Source organism: Neoarius graeffei, chromosome 15, assembly GCF_027579695.1.
Source record: "Neoarius graeffei isolate fNeoGra1 chromosome 15, fNeoGra1.pri, whole genome shotgun sequence".
Taxonomy (NCBI): domain Eukaryota; kingdom Metazoa; phylum Chordata; class Actinopteri; order Siluriformes; family Ariidae; genus Neoarius; species Neoarius graeffei.
The window spans coordinates 71878707-71899349 of NC_083583.1; the positions used below are offsets into that span (position 1 = coordinate 71878707).

The 20643-nt window shown below is 44.6% G+C and overlaps 1 protein-coding gene across 2 annotated transcripts in view; it reads right to left on the reverse strand.

The window, feature by feature from the left end:
* Positions 1-768: 768 nt before the first annotated feature.
* Positions 769-20643, reverse strand: part of glrx2 (glutaredoxin 2) — a 20512-nt gene continuing 637 nt past the window's right edge. The window contains exons 1-4 of one of the 2 annotated variants that reach the window (XM_060941830.1): positions 15933-18528; positions 15772-15838; positions 3300-3476; positions 769-1507 (exon numbers count right to left, since the gene is read on the reverse strand). In XM_060941830.1, the coding sequence (XP_060797813.1) occupies positions 1349-1507; positions 3300-3476; positions 15772-15838; positions 15933-16009 (480 nt within the window). In that variant the 5' untranslated portion in view covers positions 16010-18528 and the 3' untranslated portion in view covers positions 769-1348. Of the gene's footprint in view, positions 1508-3299; positions 3477-15771; positions 15839-15932; positions 18529-20643 lie in introns of those variants that run through there. The other variant, XM_060941829.1, reaches the window with a different exon arrangement.

A 20643-nucleotide genomic window follows, 5' to 3' on the forward strand; every position in this document is an offset into this window, starting at 1 on the left:
TAAAAATTATGTGCAATCTGTCATTTATTTATAGATTCAAAGGAATTTGGGCTCAGTGAATTTTTGGCCAATGAATGTCAGTCACATAGCTATTTGCTTTTCTCCTGTGCTCCTTAGAAGAGGACAACCATTTTCATATTATTTCATCATTTAACCTCAGTGAAACAAACCTGAAAAAAATTTAGTTTTTGAATGATTACCAAAAAGTTCAACTTGGGCTCATCAGCTGAAAACACATTTGCTGTATTATTAAAAGTCAAGCACAGTACATCATAAAGCCCATTTGCATACATTCAAATTAGACAGAAAGCATTTAACAGAATGCAATCCCATTTAGAATTAAGACCAACCTGGATGAAATTAAGCCCCTCCCATTTGGAGTAAGTTCTCACTGAAAACACTTCTGATGTTTACATTCGTCTGTATTCAGCGTTATCAAGCAGCTCTTGTAGCAGTTTCAATACGAGTTGCTATGGTTTACTTCACCTCCATTGTATCTTTATTAGGAGTCTGTTAGATGAAAAAGAAAGTAAAGTGTGCAATCCTGCAGGATTAAGCTGTTCCTTAAAATGAGTTACAGCTGGTTTAAGGCCGTGCACCTTACATTCACACACAAGTATAATACAATTAGTATTTGTCCACTGAGTTCAAAGGGAAGTGTTTGTTTATTTTGGCAGGAATCAGTTAGTGATAGTATAGAATCTGATGAATGTTCTAAGAAGATTATGAAAAGGTGTGCTAAATAAGCCAGCTGGTGCTAAGACAAAGTATCACTAATGGTATGTGGATTTTATTATGCTGCATCACTGAACATACATGTTAACGTTGAGCCACACTACATGAGGTATAACATAATTTTCCAACATTTATCTTCCTACTTGATTACCTTGCCATCGGAACACTTTTTATGCTTCACAAACATTCCTTTACAGCTGAGCATCATGGGCATCTTGACATCATATTAACAAAATTTGTTTAAACAATAGCCACTAAACACAGAAGTGTATGCGATTAAACAAGAGCTAGTGTTTGTACATAGTAACAGTTTAATCATCTTCAGAGAATTCCACGTTTGCCAAAAAGGCAATTCATACTTTGTTGTACGATTATTTTAAAAATTATACAGGACTGAATACTACTCAGGTAGGAACACATTAAAAATAATATACACCAAAATAATGAAAGCCTGATGCCAGTCACTTTTTTTTTTTTATCTCAGTACTCACTGATTTAATTCATCTGGTTTGCAAGAGAATGGTAATAGGTCATAAATTAATGAGTTGTGTTTGTGAAAGGCACTAAATAAATTTAACTACTTGTTAATAATAATAATAATAATAATAATAACTTATGAAGCATATTGCCCACTGCCTGATCCCTCTGCAGCATTATTCAAGCAGCATGGATTACACTTCTCAATGAGTGGCAAAAGTTTGCCCTGTTCATGAAGCTGTTGTGTCTCAGAGCCTCCTCCAATGCACTGTCCATTGATAAAAACTCTTGGGACCTAAAAGAAACCAGACCATTAAAAAAAAAAAATTCAAAGCCACCATAGCTATATTTATACAGAGTGACTTGCTTTTTTGTTCCATTATAACATTAATAATAATACATTTAATTATTTCACGCCTTTCACGTCACTAAAGGTCACCTTTCATCACATAAAATCAATAATAAAACATACAATAAGGAACAGTGCATAAATTAGCAAGGAGTTAAAATCAGTATTGTAGAATAAGATGCAGTTAAAGTGAGTAAGCTTGTTAAAAGCATCTTAAAAAGATGAGCAGGTCACGCGGTGGTGTAGTGGTTAGCACTGTCGCCTCACAGCAAGAAGGTCCTGGATCCGAGCCCAGCGGCTGGCGACGGCCTTTCTGTGTGGGGTTTGCATGTTCTCCCCGTGTCTGCGTGGGTTTCCTCCGGTTTCCCCCACAGTCCAAAGACATGCAGGTTAGGTTAATTGGTGGCCCTAAATTGACCGTAGGTGCGAATGGTTGCTCGTCTCTGTGTGTCAGCCTTGCGATAACCTGGCGACTTGTCCAGGGTGTACCCTGCCTCTCACCCATAGTCAGCTGGGATAGGCTCCAGCTTGCCTGCGACTCTGTAGAACAGGATAAACGGCTACAGATAATGGATGGATGGAAAAAGATGAGTGTGGCAGCAGGGGCGTGGCCAAGCATTGGTTTGTGAATGGAGGGCGGGGCCAGGGAAGGTGAGTGGAAAGTCAGTACACCTGTTGCCAATTAATGCTGTGTGGGTGCATTTTGCAGTGACGACGAAGAATAGAAAAGGAAGGAGCGAGTGGAGAGAGAGAAGAGAGGGGATCTCTCCCAACCAGAGCACACGGTGTGTGTGTGCGCATACATGAAATTCGTAAAGCTGAAAAGCAAGCCTGAAGTGAAAGAGTCTGTGTTAACATAATTTCCCAGCTGCCGTGCTTCAGTATTCTACCCACGTCAGGGAGTTACTATAATGAGTTAAGAATAATTAATAAAACTAAAGAAAACACATTGAATTACATGTTACACACAGAATACCAATCAACAAAGGACTCCCCTTCTAATTTAGTGTTTTTTCTTTTTTTAATGAATTAAAAGACATGAAGCATCTTAATGTAAAGATGGACTGTCGTTTCTCTTTACTTAGTTAAATGATTGACATAATATAGATGTGGCAGCGAGGGTGTGGTCTAGCGTCAGCTGCGAATGGTTGAGCCAGCAGGTAACATGTAACAAGTTACACCTGTGGCTAATTACTGGCTGTCTATTAACGTGTGTCTCTGTGTCTTTCAGATGGCCAGTAAAAAAAGAGAGAAAAAAAACCCCTGTTCCAACACGTGGTGTGTGTATGTTTGTAAGCAGTCACTGAAAAGTGAAAGAATAGAAATAATAAAACATGTCTGTACTGCCAAGACCGTCTCCCAGTTCCTCATTTACCTCAGCATAGAAAGTGTCACAATGGATTACTACAGTTGTCAAATAACGTCATCTACTGTATTTTACTATTTATTGTATGATGGTCTCAAATGCATTAAGTAGGCAAGAAATTCCACAAATTAACTTTTGATTAGACACACCTGTTAATTGAAAAGCATTCCAGGTGACCACCTCATGAAGCTGGTTAAAATCATGCCAATAGTATACAAAGCTGTCATCGTCAAAATACAGAAAACCTATGAATGAGTAGACGTGCCCAAACTGTTTACTGGTACTGTGTATATATAATAACTGGCCTTAAGTTAATAAGATACCACTAATTTATACAGTGAACATGCATATAACTGAACGCAGATACCTTACCGTTCTGGCACCGGTGATTTGCGCTAAAGCCTCTTGAATTTGGTGGCCATTATTATGTTCATCCAGTTCAATCACCTTATAGGCAGCTCCTATTTGATTGAAGACATTCTTGGCCATCTTGCAATAAGGACATGTTGTCTTGGAGAATACAACAACGCAGTTATGAGACACTGCATCCTAAGGGGGGGGGGGGGGGGGGGGACACATGTAAGGAATAAAACAAGATGGGGTGTGTTATAAGAAAATGATACATGCTGGGATAGTGTGACGCCACTCAGGCATGAGAAAAAGTGGATTGCTTTTCCTTTAACTGCACATCCTGAAGTGTTTTTCATCTTGTACTACAGCAATTAGCCAACAATTCCAATTTAATGGGGAGCATGAACCATTTAGGAATTATGGGCTTTTTTTTTTTTAAAAACACAGTCCCTCTATTTTCTCACAGTCTATGGGTTCAAGACTTCAGGTGGTTATTGACTGCAAAAGGACTAAAAATAGCCATTATATTTATAATTGTATTAGTTTGTCCAATTATTTTCAAGCCTGTGAAAATGGATCAACTATGTAAAAAAATGGCTGTAATTCCTAAATGGTTAATGCAATATTTTTGTTAAACCCTTGGATTAAAGCTGAAAGTCTACACTTCAATCGCATCTTGATGGCTTCATTCCAAATCCACTGTGGTGGTGCAGAGGCAAAAGTATGAAATGTGTGTCACTGTCCAAATGCCAGCTGTTCCCCTCTCATTAAATTACTGAGGAAAAAAAAAAAAAAAAATGCAGATTGCCATGTTAAGCCGAGGTCACAACCGGACGTACGATTTTTTGGCCGTGCGATTTTTAGCGTTTCCCAAATCGCTGCAGTTTTTTTTGTTCGTGGCGAAAGACGCACGTTGGCCGCAAGTTTGTCTTGCAACCTGAAAAAAACGTAAGCGCCCGTAGAGTTTGTTTGACATGACAAAGAACCTCTGCGGCCAGTCTACGGCTCAAAAATCAGCACATCACATGCACGCCCTCCATGCGTTTCACGCGCGCCCTCTGTGCGTTTCTTGCACGTAGACCGGCCGTAGGAGCACGTACGGCCGGTTGTGACCGAGGCTTTAATGAAAAACCACAAAGAATAAAACTTTGTCCTGAAAACTTTTTTTCCCCATGTCAGTAAGTTTTCTGACTGCTACAAAGTACTTACAGTGGAGACTCCTTTCATAGATGTTAAATCCTAAGAAAAAAAACTTTACCAAACCAACAATACAAGTTTTTTGTTAAATTACAACACAGTTCTTAGACATTCAGACTGTTACAAAAACACTCACACTGGAGACTCTTTCCATAAATGTTACGCAAACATCACCTCGCAAAAAGCTTCATCAGATTGATGTTTTTCTTTGTTCATTAACAACAAGGTTTTTAAAAACAGATTATGCAGATCAGGGGGTTCTCAATGTTTTTTTGTAGCCAGGAACCCCTTTAAGTATAAAATAAATTCCAGGGTACAGTACAGATTTATTTAATGAACATTATTTGAAATGCCTACAATAATAATCTGTCTATTTGTTAGAGCAAGAGATGTTTCTGTTCCTCAAGTTTCCACATTTAAATAATTTACATGTGACTTTTTTTTTTGTTTTTGAGTTAGTGAGGTTTGGATTAAACTTATTTAATACAATGTCATCCTGGACATTGCCATCTCCATGGGGGACATCCCTAGGTGTCCTTCACCCAGTGCGAAGAACCAAGGGGTTGTGTTCGACAACAAACTCCTCCTCAGTGAACATCACTGCAATGACCCGGACATGTAGGTTCCTCGTCTACAACATCCAAAGGATCCGCCCTTTTCTTACCACCTACTCTACTCAGCTCCTGGTCTAAGAACTGATCCTCTTCTGCTTGGACTACTGCAACTCTTTCCTTGCTGGCCTTCCAGCTTCTGCCATCAGACCCCTGCAGCTCATCCAGAATGCCGCAACTTGCCTGGTCTACAACCTCTCATTCTTCCCATGTCACCCCTCTGCTTACCGACCTGCACTGGCTACCTATCGCAGCTTGCATCAAATTTAAGACATTGGGGCCAGCATACCTCCAGAGACTGATCCGCCCCTATACACCTGCTAGATCCCCATGCTCTGCTACTACTGGTTGCCTGGCCCCTCCTCTTCTCTGCTCTTGCACAGCCCTCTCAAGACTGCTGTCTGTCCTGGTTCCCCGTTGGTGGAATGACCTTCCCCATTGAGGTCAAAACCAGGGCTTTGAACCGGTTCAAGGAACGAAAACAAAAACCGGGAACTTTTTCTATTTCACATGGAACAGAAACGAAACCAGAAACTTTATTATTTTTTATGTTCCGGAACAGAAACGCTTATTAAAAATAATGGTAACCGGTTAATACCGGTTTTTATTTCGTTCCTCAAAGTTTCCGTAGCCTACAAATAGCCATTCTTCTCCTGCGCAAGTTTCTGTGACCCGCTGGGGTTCACTTCCTGTGTGACGTTCGCTGATTGAATGGAGAGAGCGGGAAGGTGGACTGCTATCACGTCTCCATTACTGAGTGTCTGAGCAAAGAAGAGCCTGAACGATGCAACCTCCCTATTGGCTGTTTGTAAAAATGTATCAGTTGTTGCTCTTCCCACGGGAATCATCGCGGGCTCGAGAGACGAGACCTGACGAGTTAGTTCGTTGGTAGCAGAACAAAATGTCTGGACACAAATCGGGTTTTCAGAAAAGGAAAGAAAATAAACGGAGGGTTGAAAATACAAAAAAGGAGGCAGAAAATGCAAAACGAGTTTTAAGGTAGGACAAATGGTTACTTTTTAAGGCAGCCCGCCGTGGCTGCAGGCTTTCAGTTGTGTCATTGAATGGAGGCAGCCCGCCGTGGCTGCCTGCAGGCTTATTTATTATAGCCCATTTAGTTAAAATAGTTGATATAAAATGTTTATAGTTATGTGATGGTTGTCCTGATGCATAGATGTGTACTTGGTCTTCCAATATGGCGCCTAACAAAATCTCGCGGCGCGGTGACGTCATGCGGTAGCCCTCTATAGGGCCTGACTGGTAACACACTAAACGAATTCTCTTTCATTTTTGGCACTTTTTCTGTTTGTGTAGATGGGAAGACATACTGAGAATCCAAATCACCAACATTTGAAATAATTGTTTTGAATTATTTTTTGTCTTATTTAATGAAGGTTGTAATAGAATTAGCCTACATTTGGCTTAAGCTGGATGAGACAGAGACGTAACTTTATAGCCATTTGTTAAACCGCTGACAGGGAACGTAATTAACCGTTCCGGGAACGAAATTTTTTTGTTCTAACCGGTTCGGGAACGTCTATTTAATGGTGGAACCCAAAACCGGAAACGTTAAAATTCCGTTTCTGTTCGGAACGAACCAATAGGAAAAAAATTCTGGTTCAAAGCCCTGGTCAAAACTACCAACTCCCTGACCATCTTCAAGCGCAGACTGAAGATTCACCTCTTCCCTTCTTCCCTACCCACTATGTAACAGCGTTTCGATCTAGACCAACCCAGGCTGTGTATGGTCTTGCCTGGGGTTAGCTGTTTTGAGTTCTATTTAGTTGTACTTTATATGGTTGGTTTGTTTCCTTGGCTGTTTGAGTACTGGTACTTCAACAGCATATTAGTATTGCTGTCACCTGTTCATTTGGCACTAGAACTTTCTTGTCTTCGTGTACCTGACTTTTGCACTCATCGTACGTCGCTCTGGATAAGAGCGTCTGCTAAATGCCATGGTGTAACGTAATACAAGTGACCAGTCAAACTGACCATCATATAAGAACTCATGAACTAAATACTCACTCATACTAATGTCGATAATCATGGGTTGTGATTTTCACCATCATAAAGTTACAATGGTGAAAATCACAACCCATCATTATCAACATAAAGAAAACTTTAGAACTCAAGTTATTTTAGTTCTAAAATTTATACACACATAGGTACAGCCACAGTCCCGTCGAGAACTACAAATCCCATCAACTAACTTCCGCGATGACCTACGTCACGCCTAGGCGGGATTACCTACATCACATCCCCCCCGACTCCATAAGTGACTTAGTCATCCTCCATTCTTTCTCTCTCGCTCTGTGGACTCCGCGTCGTACAGACATAAAGAGATACCCGCTCTGTTAGGGTTTTGCTGGGATTCGAACCTGGTTCGTTGGTGTGATGATCCAGCAAACCCCCACTAGGCCACCAGGGGAATGACTCAAATGCAGAGGCGTGAGGCGGAAGTAGAAAAAGTAACAAAAGGTTTATTTATACTATGTACACTATATACAATCCAAGGCAAAACAAAAAAAACAAAAACAAAGAGTATAATTCAAAAAGAAAAAGGCAAAAATGTAAAAGCTCAGAAGATCCACAAAACACAGTACAAAGGAAACTGGAGATAAACATAACAGCACAAAGACTCCGTGACAAGAGGACTGAACTCAGGGGTATAAATACACAAACTAAGGACACAGGTGAAGATAATTAGGACTAACAGGCAATTAACAAAAAAACACACAAAACACAGGAACAGTGGCGGCCTCTAGAGGCCAAAATAAATATGACACGAAAAGGAAATAACAGCGGCCTCTAGAGGCCAAAACAGTCCAAGTCCTAACAGGACCCCCCCCTCTAGGAGCGTCTCCTGACGTTCCCAGGGCGATCCGGATGGGCCGAATGGAAGTCCCGACACAGTTCTTTATCCAGGACATCCCGAGCAGGAACCCAGCAGCGCTCCTCAGGACCATAGCCCTCCCAGTCCACCAGATATTGCAACCCGCCGCGGACCCGGCGGGAGTCAAGCAGGCGATGCACAGTGAACACAGTCTGCCCCTGGAAGATGCGGGGGGGTGGGGGGTTCCTAGGGGCAGGGGCATACGTAGACGTCAGTACAGGCCGCAACAGGGAAACATGGAAAGTGGGGTTGATCCTCAGAGTCCGGGGCAACTGGAGCCGGTAGGAGACAGGGTTCACCCTGCGCACCACCTTGAAGGGGCCAATGTAGCGAGGAGCAAGCTTGCGGTTCTCCACCCGCAGCGGAAGGTCCTTAGTGGACAGCCAAACCCGCTGCCCAGGGCGGAAAGTGTGTGCAGGTCTTCTATGGCGGTTGGCCTGAGTCTGGTTGGTTCTGGAGGTCTGTATGAGGGTCTTCCTGACCTTGCTCCAGGTCTTGCGACACCGTCTCACATATTGGTTGACCGAGGGCACCCCCGCGTCCTCCTCCTGGTCCGGGAACAGAGGTGGCTGGAACCCGAATTGGCACTGGAATGGCGACAGCTTGGTGGCCGATGACTGCAGGGTGTTGTGGGCGTACTCTGCCCATGGCAGCCAGGTGCTCCACGATGTCGGGTTATCCATAGCCAGGCCTCGCAGGGTGGTTTCCAGGTCCTGGTTGAGCCTCTCCGTCTGACCATTGGACTGTGGGTGAAACCCAGAGGAGAGGCTGGCAGTGGCTCCGATGACCTTGCAGAACCCGTGCCACACTCGGGAGGAGAACTGGGGCCCTCGGTCTGAGACGATGTCCTGTGGAAGACCAAAGACTCGGAAGACATGATTAAATATAAGTTTCGCTGTTTCAAGAGCAGAGGGGAGTTTGCACAGAGGTATGAAGCGGCAGGCCTTGGAGAATCTGTCAACAATGACCAAAATGACCATGTTACCTTGTGACTCAGGGAGACCCGTGATGAAGTCGACTGCCACGTGGGACCAGGGACGCCGGGGAATGGTCAGAGGATGCAGGAGACCCTGGGGACGCTGTCGTGGGTTCTTGGTTCTGGTGCAAACCTCACAGGACAGGACAAATGACCTTACTTCCTGCTCCATGTTAGGCCACCAGAAGCGTCTTTTCAGGAAGTCCAGGGTCCTCCGAGCTCCCGGGTGGGCGGTGAGAGGGGAAGAGTGACCCCACTGGAGAACCTTGGCCCGGGCTTGATGTGGGACGTACAAGAGGCCCGGTGGCCCCGTCCCAGGACCGGGGTCCTGGCGTTGGGCTCGTCGAACAGCCTCCTCAATACCCCAGCAGACAGGGGCCACAATCCGGGACACAGGGATAATAGGCCCGACTTCATTCTCCCTGTTAGTGGCAGAGAACAGCCTGGACAGTGCGTCAGGTTTGGTGTTCTTGGAGCCGGGGCGGTACGAGAGGGTGAAGTCAAACCGACTGAAAAACAGGGCCCACCTAGCCTGTCGAGGGTTCAGTCTCTTGGCTTGCTGGAGGTACTCCAGGTTCTTGTGGTCAGTCCAAACCAGGAATGGATGTTGCGCTCCCTCCAGCCAGTGCCTCCACTCCTCAAGGGCCAGTTTGACCGCTAGCAGTTCTCGATCCCCAACATCGTACCGGGACTCCGCAGGACTCAGGCGGTGGGAGAAGTAAGCGCAGGGGTGCAGCTTTCCTTCTGAACGTTGAGAGAGCACCGCGCCGACACCACTGTCCGAGGCGTCCACCTCCACGATGAATGGTTGGGAGGTGTCCGGGAGGACCAGAATGGGTGCCGTGCAGAAGCGGTCCTTGAGGTCTCTGAACGCCTTTTCCGCCTGAGGAGACCAGACATAAGATCCACCTGTCCCTTTGGTGAGGTCTGACATGGGTGCTGCCACAGAACTGAAGTTCCTGATGAACTTGCGGTAGAAGTTAGCGAATCCTAAGAACCGCTGAACCTCCTTAACGGACTTGGGAGTAGGCCAATCCCGGACGGCCAGGGTCTTGGCAGGGTCCATTTGGAGTTGGCCTGTCCGTACAATAAATCCCAGAAAGGAGACCTCGGGAACATGAAATTCGCATTTCTGGGCCTTGGCGAACAGATTGTTCTGTAGCAGCCTCTGGAGAACCTGGCGGACATGGTGGCGGTGCTCCTGCATGGTCTTGGAGAAGATAAGGATGTCGTCGAGGTAGACAAAAACGTACAGGTTAATCATGTCCCTTAAGACGTCGTTGATTAGGGCCTGAAAAACAGCTGGTGCGTTGGTGAGTCCGAAGGGCATCACCTGGTATTCGTAGTGCCCAGACGGGGTGTTAAAGGCAGTCTTCCACTCGTCTCCCTGTCGGATACGGATGAGGTGGTATGCGTTCCGTAGGTCCAACTTGGTGAAGACGGTGGCGCCTTGGAGCAGGTCGAAAGCAGTGGACATCAGCGGAAGGGGATATCGGTTGCGCACAGTGATCTTGTTCAGGCCCCTGTAGTCAATACATGGTCGGAGCCCCCCATCCTTCTTGCCGACAAAGAAGAAGCCGGCACCAGCAGGGGAGGTGGAGGGTCGAATGAACCCAGAGACCAGGGCGTCTTTGAGGTATTCCTCCATGGCCTTGTGTTCTGGCTGAGAGAGGGAAAACAGTCTGCCACGAGGAGGGGTAGTCCCAGGGAGCAAGTCGATGGCACAGTCGTAGGCCCGGTGCGGAGGAAGAACGGCGGCCCTGCTCTTGCTGAATACCTCCTTGAGATCCCAGTACTCTGTGGGAACTTGAGATAACTCGGTGAGATCAGGGGGCTCGGCAGGAGACACAGGAGAGCTAGAGAGCAGACAAGAGGCATGGCATGCAGGGCCCCATTCCACAACCTGGCTTGTTACCCAGTCTATGCGAGGGTTGTGGCGAGTAAGCCAAGGAAGGCCTAGAATAACTGGGAACTCAGGTGAAGGAATCAGGTGCAGGGATATTTCTTCCTTGTGACCTTGAGACTGGAGGAAGACTGGAGAAGTAACTTGGGTGACTCTTCCATCACCTAACGCTTGGCCATCGAGGGCAGACACAGACAGTGGGACTTCAAGAGGTGCAGTAGGAATATTGATGCTTTGGGCGAAGTGAATATCCATAAAGTTCCCAGCCGCCCCTGAGTCTATCAAAGCTTGACAAGAGTGGACAGACTCACCCCAGGAGATGGAGACCGGGATGTAGATTCCTTGGCCAGGGAGTCCGGGAGAGAGGGTAGGCCCCGTCACAACCCTCCCTCGGCTGGACGGGGCGGTCCTTTTCCCAAGAGTTCGGGACATGATGCTCGGAAGTGACCAGGCTTGCCACAGTAGATGCAGCACTTGTCCCTCCTTCTGCGCTCCCTCTCAGATGCGGAGAGGCGAGTACGACCCACTTGCATGGGTTCTGGACAGTCACTGAAGGAGGTAAACGGTCTCCAGGTAGAGGTAGGGAGGCTGGGGGGGCTCAAGGCTTGGTGGCGTTCTCTCATCCTGTTGTCCAGACGAATAGCATGTGAGATGAGGGTTTCGAGGTCACTTGGGCATCCAATAGAGGCCAGACCGTCCTTGATGGGGTCAGACAGACCATGGTGGAAGGCTGACACCAGGGCAGTCTCGTTCCATCCACTTACTGCTGCGAGTGTTCGGAACGAGATGGCGTAATCTGCGACGCTTCCTCCTTGCCGGATGGACATGAGCTTTCGGGCTGCGTCGGTACTGATCGAAGACCCGAAGCATCTCTTCAGAAAACAGCTGGAAATCAAAGCACTCAGGTCCCTGTCTTTGCCAGATAGCAGTAGCCCAGGCTCGCGCCTTACCAGCTAATAAGGTGATCACAAAGGCAATCTTGCGGCGATCCGTAGTGTAGGTGGTAGGCTGAAGCTCAAAGGTGAGTTGACACTGGGTAAGGAACTCTCGGCACTCACTGTGCTTGCCGTCATACCTCTGTGGTGCAGGAAGGCTGGGTTCGCGAGGTGAAGGCAGCATGGCAGGAGGCACTGGAGCAGGAGTGGGAGCTGGATCAGGAGCAGGAACTGGATCAGGAGCAGGAGATGCAGGCAGAGATGTCAGCTGTGCCAGGGTTTTCCCAATTTGCTGAAGCAGTTCCTCGTGGAGAGCAAGGGCCTCACGTTGGCTGGTGAGCGTACGTCCATGAGCGTCCATGGTCGCTCCGAAGCGTGTCAAAGCTGCCATAATTCCCTGAAGGTTGGCCGGGTAGACAGTTGAAGCAGCCTCTGCTGAGTCGGTCATGACGGAGTCTTTCTGTTAGGGTTTTGCTGGGATTCGAACCTGGTTCGTTGGTGTGATGATCCAGCAAACCCCCACTAGGCCACCAGGGGAATGACTCAAATGCAGAGGCGTGAGGCGGAAGTAGAAAAAGTAACAAAAGGTTTATTTATACTATGTACACTATATACAATCCAAGGCAAAACAAAAAAAACAAAAACAAAAAGAGTATAATTCAAAAAGAAAAAGGCAAAAATGTAAAAGCTCAGAAGATCCACAAAACACAGTACAAAGGAAACTGGAGATAAACATAACAGCACAAAGACTCCGTGACAAGAGGACTGAACTCAGGGGTATAAATACACAAACTAATTAAGGACACAGGTGAAGATAATTAGGACTAACAGGCAATTAACAAAAAAACACACAAAACACAGGAACAGTGGCGGCCTCTAGAGGCCAAAATAAATATGACACGAAAAGGAAATAACAGCGGCCTCTAGAGGCCAAAACAGTCCAAGTCCTAACACGCTCATCAGAACATCCAAAATCAAGACGTCTGCCTTGCAAGAAAAAGAAGACTCGGCGCGCTTTCGTATTAACCACTGGCCACGGTAAAAGTACCTAAATTGCACCGTCTCACTAAATTGAGTTACGACCGGTTTTATTTGTTTATTATAAGTAATGTTATGACTGCAGCCCAAGCAGTTAATTAAAAGTTAGAAGCGACAGGATTCCTTCTGACTTAATTGCTGTGCACATTATCATCAAAGACTCTTCCTCACGAACGACGAAGCTTCGGATCAAGAATTCTCTGCGCTTTACAGAAGCCTCCGCGAGCACCCGAAATTCCGCGAAACTTCGGGACATCTCTGCATATCCTGCATAGAAACTTCGGGACATCTCTGCATAGAAACTTCGGGACATCTCTGCATTTTCTGCATAGAAACTTCGGGACATCTCTGCATTTCCTGCATAGGAGCAAGATACTGGAAGTAAGGCTGGCATTTGGGCAAACTAGTCTTAGGAATTAGCTTTATGAAATAGTGTGAATTTAAACTCAGAAACTGTTTAATTGTGCACACTATAGAGACACTTAGAGTGTCGAGTTGATCATTGTGTTCTACATTGCTCTCTCCATTGTTTCAATAGATAAGTTGTTGCATGCTCTTTGCTATCTTCTCTAACATCCTTTAATTTCATTATTATACACATTTTGACCTCATCAAGATTTCAGCGAATTTGGTAACATTATAGGGAGTGGATTAGCAACCACGACGAATTCCTTTGTCTCAAGAAGACCACGAGGTGATTTTCACCTCCCCCAACTCCGTAGATAACATTCCAATTTCTGAGTTATTTACCGCGCACTTCCCGCGCTCACATTCAAACTCTCTTTGTCTCCTCCCTTCTCATACTACGCAGCCGCGCACGGGACACACCCTAAGAGCTCAGTCACTCACTTAGCAGTAAGGAGAAAACATCTCCTCCTCTCTCTGCCTCGCACCTCCCCCCCTCCCCTCGCGCACACACCCTCGCTCTCCCTCTCATACACATGCACACACACACATACTACCTCACTGTTTTGCTGCTGACCATATTGAATGTATTCAACTGCTATTACCCATTTAGTATTATTGTTATAATAAATTCAATTATTCTGTTAAACTGTGCTTGTCTGTTTGCTACTGTATTCTTGAAGTCACACAATCTCAAAGAACTCCAAATTGCCTTCACCCAAGTGTATATGAGTGCTATTGGCTGTAGTGTCTATGTAATACAGTAAGTAATACATTATTGCTGCATCAGTAGTGATCATTAATAATTTGGAATACACCATAATTTAGCTGTTTAGTAATTTATTATTAAACACCAAAATTAATGGTATTATTAATGAGACTGATCACTTAAGACCAATTGCACCCACATATTTATTGGTGCCCTGTGTGAGGAGATTGGTTTGTTGACTTCTTGAATATTGTTGCAACAACAGATAAATTATCAGTTTGATTAAGCAACTGCCAAGGTATATCCCCAGGTGTGTTAAATGGTTAACAGTAGCGTGATAACTATATCACAAAATACTAATAATCTCTTAATAACTTAGGATAAGAGATAGCATTTCCAAACAAAAACAAACTTTATTAATTGATTAATTAATTACATAGTTATTAATTAATAATAATAATAATAATAATAATAATTAATTAATTAACTCATTGATTAATTACCTAATATCCAACCTAAGTAAAATGGCATCCCCTCGTGTCTCAGAGGCTGAAGACAACGCTTAAGACGTGTCTCTGATGTCATCGCAGACCTCATTCACAGCTCTGCCTCCGAAAAAGCAAACATTAGGAATATGAGTAAGGGTGAATGCCAAAATAACATAGATAACCCAATAAAACATATGAGAGATCCAAAAAGAACAACTGTTAGTGTCCAAGAGGCACTAGGTAGGCTATTCCTATTACACTTCCAAGATACTGATTTAGAAATCAGATACCTCTGCGGAGAGGTTGACAGGCTGACCACCAGCAATGCCAAGCTGGCAGCCGATAACAATGATTTATATAGGGAGCGTGAGCTCTTGAAAAACTCCCCTGATTGCACCAAAAGGCTAGAGAAAGCTGAAAAGGCTGCCAAGGGGGCTGCCAAGGAGCAGACCCCCCAAGAAGGGCGCGAAGGGGGTGAAAGACCCCCAGCAATGCGCCGAAGCTCAGAGCGGGAAGAGGCGTCCGAGCTGGACACCGTGGATTACCTGGTCGAGGACCAGACATCCTGCCAAACTCCATCAACTCGCTACATGACTCCTTCGTTGTTTAGCCAGGGTGGAGCCATACTGCGCTCATCCCGAGCCCAGGCCCATAGCGCACCCAGGTCAGTGCGCTACAGTACCCCTGATCCATCTTCAGATGAATCAGATTACGAATCTAGTGCGAAAGGGAAGCGATACCAGAGTAGCTCAGATAGTGAGTATTCAGGAGAGCGAAGGAGGCCGCACAAGGACATGCACCAAGCCCTTCGTATACGGCAAATTGACCTACTTGCCAAAGGATGTTGAGCGATTCGATCCTGATAATAAAAGAACAAATGTAAATGATTATTTGCGAGAAATTGACCGATGCCTGATGGACCTGCCGAAAGCCACAACGCGAGAGAAACTTAGACTGATCACTTAAGACCAATTGCACCCACATTATATGTATGTGTCTCCTGGGGGACATCAGACTCCTGGGGGACATCAAACCCCACTTAACCACTGATGTACACATTCACTGTACAAGTCCCTGTGAACAAGTTGTTATGACCATGTTAAAACAAACCGGTTATAGACATTGCAGGGAATTTATACTTGAACGTACAGCTGGAACTATGTGAAGGAACTAACCCTAACCCACACATGAATACAAAGAGAAGTGGTTCATATACTGCATGACACATTTCTGAATACATGGTACGGTAAAGTAGCCTACATTGCAGTCAGAGCTGCTGTTGAAAAAATTAATCAATACCTTCTGACATCAAAGATCAGTGAAGAAAATAGTGCTTACCTGTATAAACTGGGTATGGATCTGGTTTGAAAACCTTCCAGCACTTGTGGATGTGAAATTTCCCATCCTAGACATATAACAGCCTTCATTAGGATTATTTCTAAAGTGACACAAGCAGCAAACAAGCTTTATTAACAACAACACAAAGTTAGGAATTCAACCTTGCTGGATAGAAGCATGCCACTGACGCAAAGAATAAAAATACAGTTAAAATGAGTTGCATGTTAACTTTAACCATTTTCCGGTGCTGTGTTCAGCTGTAGTTGAGTAACTAGATGTAGCACCGTGAACAGGATTTTCTAATTACAGCTCATCTAATTATGGGGAGAGATTACCATTAAATCCTTAGATACTGTTGCTGGCCAGTTCATGAGCTTCACTGGTTTACTTATGTTTTATGAGTCAAATACATGACTGAAATTGCGACAAACTATTGGACATGTTTAAATTAACAATGTAAGCAAGGGTGCTTTAGCTGCACCACACGATCTACCGAGAGCGACTGAACACCACGATAAACCCTCATAAAGATAAACCACTTTTCAATGGAAGGGTCCGCTATGATTTGTGCGGAGTAGTCAACACGGTGGACGCCGCACAGCCCAAACCAACAAAAGTAAAGTGTTTATTGTGGTTTGTTTTAAGTTTAATAACATCTTGTAAATTTTAAAGATACGGAGCCATAAATAGAGAGAGGATTGTTTAAATGTGCTTGCCGGTTCATCATAGACAGCAGCTTGCACGCTACGAAGAGGAGCCTGAAAAACACAATGCATTTCATGACTGTGCATCTGCCAATTAGTTCCATATGATCTGTGACCGTCAGGTATTGTGAAAGCCTTAAGTTGCTGAATCTTGTACAATGTTGAAGGCATATGTATGCACGTGTACACCAACAGAGGCATTTGTGTGTGTGTGTGTGTATATATATGTGTATGTATATGAGTGTTTAGTCTACGTCTAGTTCAAATCTAGAGTGTTTATACTGTTTATATTGTCTGAGTGTTTAGTCTGTCTAGTTCCTATCAAGTGTTTATACTGTTTGTGTGTTTAGTCTATGTCTAGTTCCTATCTAGAGTGTTTAGCTTTCCAAAAAGCCATAACCGCCCTGAACTCGGATATGCTCTGACTTTATAGTCTATTTTATTTTACTAATTTATAAATGTGCAGTACTTTATAAGGTGACTCTCTATGCAATACTTTTAAAATGTGCAATACCACACTCCAAAATGTGAAACGCAACACATGCACCTTAGGACTGTGCACCTTACACACAACACATACATCTCAGGACTGTGCACCTTACACACAACACATGCACCTCAGGACTGTGCACCTTACACACAGCACATATACCTCAAGCCTGTGCACCTTACCCTACCTTGCAATAATTCATAATGTGTAATATTTTATCTCATAATGTGACCCTCTCGTGCAATAATTTACAATGTGACTGTCACTGTGCAATACCTCACTCCATAATGTGTAACACAACATATACACCTCAGACTGTGCACCTTACCCCCCCCTTTTTTTCTTCTCTCTTTTCCCTTCCCCCCTACACGCTGTTTGCACTGTTACTGGAGATGCTTTAATCTCATTGTACATGTGTATAGTGACAATAAAGGCATTCTATTTATACTGTTTATATTGTTTGTTTTTTCAATTATTCTATTTTTATTTATTGCATTGTCTGTTTGCACCGTGGGTCAGAGAGGACTGAAATTTCATCTGTGCCGTATGTCGAGCATGTATAGCATATTTGACAATAAAGTTGACTTGACATATGGCGTATTCACACCTACGTTGTTTGGTCCAGACCAAACGACCAAACGAACCAAATTTCCCTTGGTCCGGACCTTTTGGGTTGATCTGAATACAAACCACCGAACTCTGGTCCGGACCAAACAAGCGGACCGAGACCGAGCTGCAAGGTCGGACTCGGTCCGGACCAAAGGAACCCTGGTGCGGATCTTTTGGAGGTGTGAAAGCAGACCGGACCTAATCCGACAATTTTGCTTTTTTGTACCTCGGGAGCTTCCGTCGTTTGTCGAGCATTATGGGAAACAGAGTCTCGACACTCCACCGCAAAGTGCAAACACTGTTTCGGTTGTCAAGGGAACCTTACAACAGTCGTTCAGTCATTCAGACCAGTGGTAGGCTAGACTACAGAGTACAAAAAATGAGTAGGGGGCAAACGTGGGCCGAGGAAGAAACGCGTACCCTTGTGGATATATGGGCAGATGTCCACATATCTGAGCTTTTGGAGAGAACACACAAAAATGCCGACGTGTTTGCTGTATTCAGTGAGAAAATGAAGGAGAAGGGGTTCACGCGCTCCCCAGAACAATGTCGGCTAAAAGTGAAGAAACTCCGTCAGACCTACACTAAAATCAGGGACATTCTTTCAAAAAGTGGCGGTACTAGCGACGCAAAAAAGAAATTCATCTATTGCGTGAAGAGCCAGAACTGTCACAACATGATGTGCGCCAGGCCCGGCGCCAGGAACAGTTTACTAAGGGGGCAATTAGAAATCGCAAGGGGGCAAATATTTTTCATATATAGGGTGTTCACACGGCACATATTTGCATCGATGCTGCACCGATGTATTTTGTTGCGATATATCTTACACCGGTGTAAATTTTGCGCAGCGTTCACACGTCACAACCCTGCTTACTAGAGAGAAGCGTGTTAGCACCGGTGCAGCCCCACTTGCGGTCACACGGCAGTTTCTGCGACCGTGTTATAGTAGCAAAAACTTTATTACTATCATTTCCTTTGATAGTAATAAAGTTTTGATATTTCCTTTTATTACTATCATTTCCTATCATTATTACTATCATTTCCGATAGTAATAATGCGGAAATGAAATATGCGCATGCGTGAAAATGTACTTCTTTTTCCCGGTTGTCATGACATCACCAAGCGCCGGGAAAACAACGTGGATGAAGACACCAGTGTTGCCAGATATTGCTGACGTTTTCCATCCCAAAATATGTTCAAATCCGCCAAAATGCACTTAAAACTGCCAAATCTGGCAACACTGGAAGACACGCAGTTCTGTTGTTGTTGATATTCGCCATTTTGGAAGCGCAAAATACCAGGATGCAAATTATGCAATACCCTTATGTAATCAACTCTCCTCACGCATAGCGAGTCTACCCCTGTAGCGTTCAGACGTCCCATTTTATATCGGTGCTGCCCCGCAAACTAGCATTTACGCCGGAGTAAATTTCTTCTGTAGTAGTGATGGCGGTCTGACAACGTGTTTCAAACAATTAACTGCGCCAACCACAAAACCACGGCCCCGAAGGTTGCTTTAGTCCGGGAAAATCATGTGACATATTACCAGGGCAGTTGCGCTTTATCAACACCCTGTTAACCCTCCCCTCCAATTTTCTCACAGGCACGCGGTACAACCGGAAAGATGCCAAACATAAAACAACACACACAAACCTACAGGCAAGTCCTTTACATTTAAAATACATACAAATAGCTCCGCGGCATGAAAACAAAACGTCAATGCAAATCTAAGGTACTTGGCTCGGCGGCCAAAATCATAATTTAAAAAAATTAACAGACGCGGCTGCACCAGTAATAGCCTTCCTGACTCGCACCGAGTCAACGCTAACCACTTAATCTGCGATCCCAGTTTAGGCGTGTAGGGGACAAAATAAACACTCTGAAGTGATGAATTTTCACCCCCGCTGCATGGGGGGTGACGTCAACGACACATATTCTTACGCTATTTGCGCACAAAGCGGACCATATATGAACACATGCATCAACATAAACGGAGATAAACTTAGCCTACAAAGAAAGAAAATGGATTCACAATATTGTGATTGAATTCGTTTAATTCGGAGGGGGAAAGACTACTCCCGTAAACTGACTGCATATTACAGGATATTGCAGAGACAGTGCACTTGTAAGTGTGCATGTAAAACCCCCGCCCGCCCGCACGACCCCTCCCCTTGTCCTTATCACAGGTCTGAGTGTGCGCGGCTGTGTCAGCATTTCACACATACACCCACAATAACTAGTCCCCAGCAGTTAGGATTGATACATATGTCTAAAACAGGGTTAATATTAAATTCAGGCTTTTTGAAATAATCCTACCTTAATACAGTTGAATTCTACGATTGCAACGTAAGAATCATAACAACCAATCAGATTTGTTCTACCGTGCCAGTTTTAGTAGTGATTTATGTGAAATGTATTTTTGTGCAATGCGCAACAACTTAATATTTCGTATTTGAAAATGAAAATTATTAATACGTCTATAATACATTATATTTTCATAAGAAAACAATTAAGTGATCTGAGTCTCCGTTGAGGGGGCGGGGCTGTAGCCACGAGGGGGCGACGCCCCCTTTCGCCCCCCCATGGCGCCGGGCCTGATGTGCGCTCATCAGCGCTATTCTCCGTAGCCGCCTTGCCCTTTGTCGTCGTCGTTGATAAATTACTTGTGCGATTACTATGCTGTTGTACAATTGTGAAAACAGTAAAAACTGGAAAAAACATATAGCTTTGATGACATTAAAAAGAATAACAGCACGGAAAGCCTCCATGACTACTTTTGAACTTAACGCTTTGTGCGCGTGTCGTCTCTGACCAATAGCTGAACGACCTCAGGGCGCGTGGCTTTGTTGACAGATTTTGGTCCGCTTACTAAAATGTACAGTGCGAAAGCGAACCGCACCAAAATGACAAACAAACAAAAACAAACAAACATTTGGTTCGGACCAAAGCAAGTGAACTATCGAACTATCCTGGTCTGAATACACCCTTAAACTATGAATGGATATTAACATGTTCATGGGTACCGGTTGAAGCATACAGAGTTAAGTCGTGTAACACGCTACCCTATGA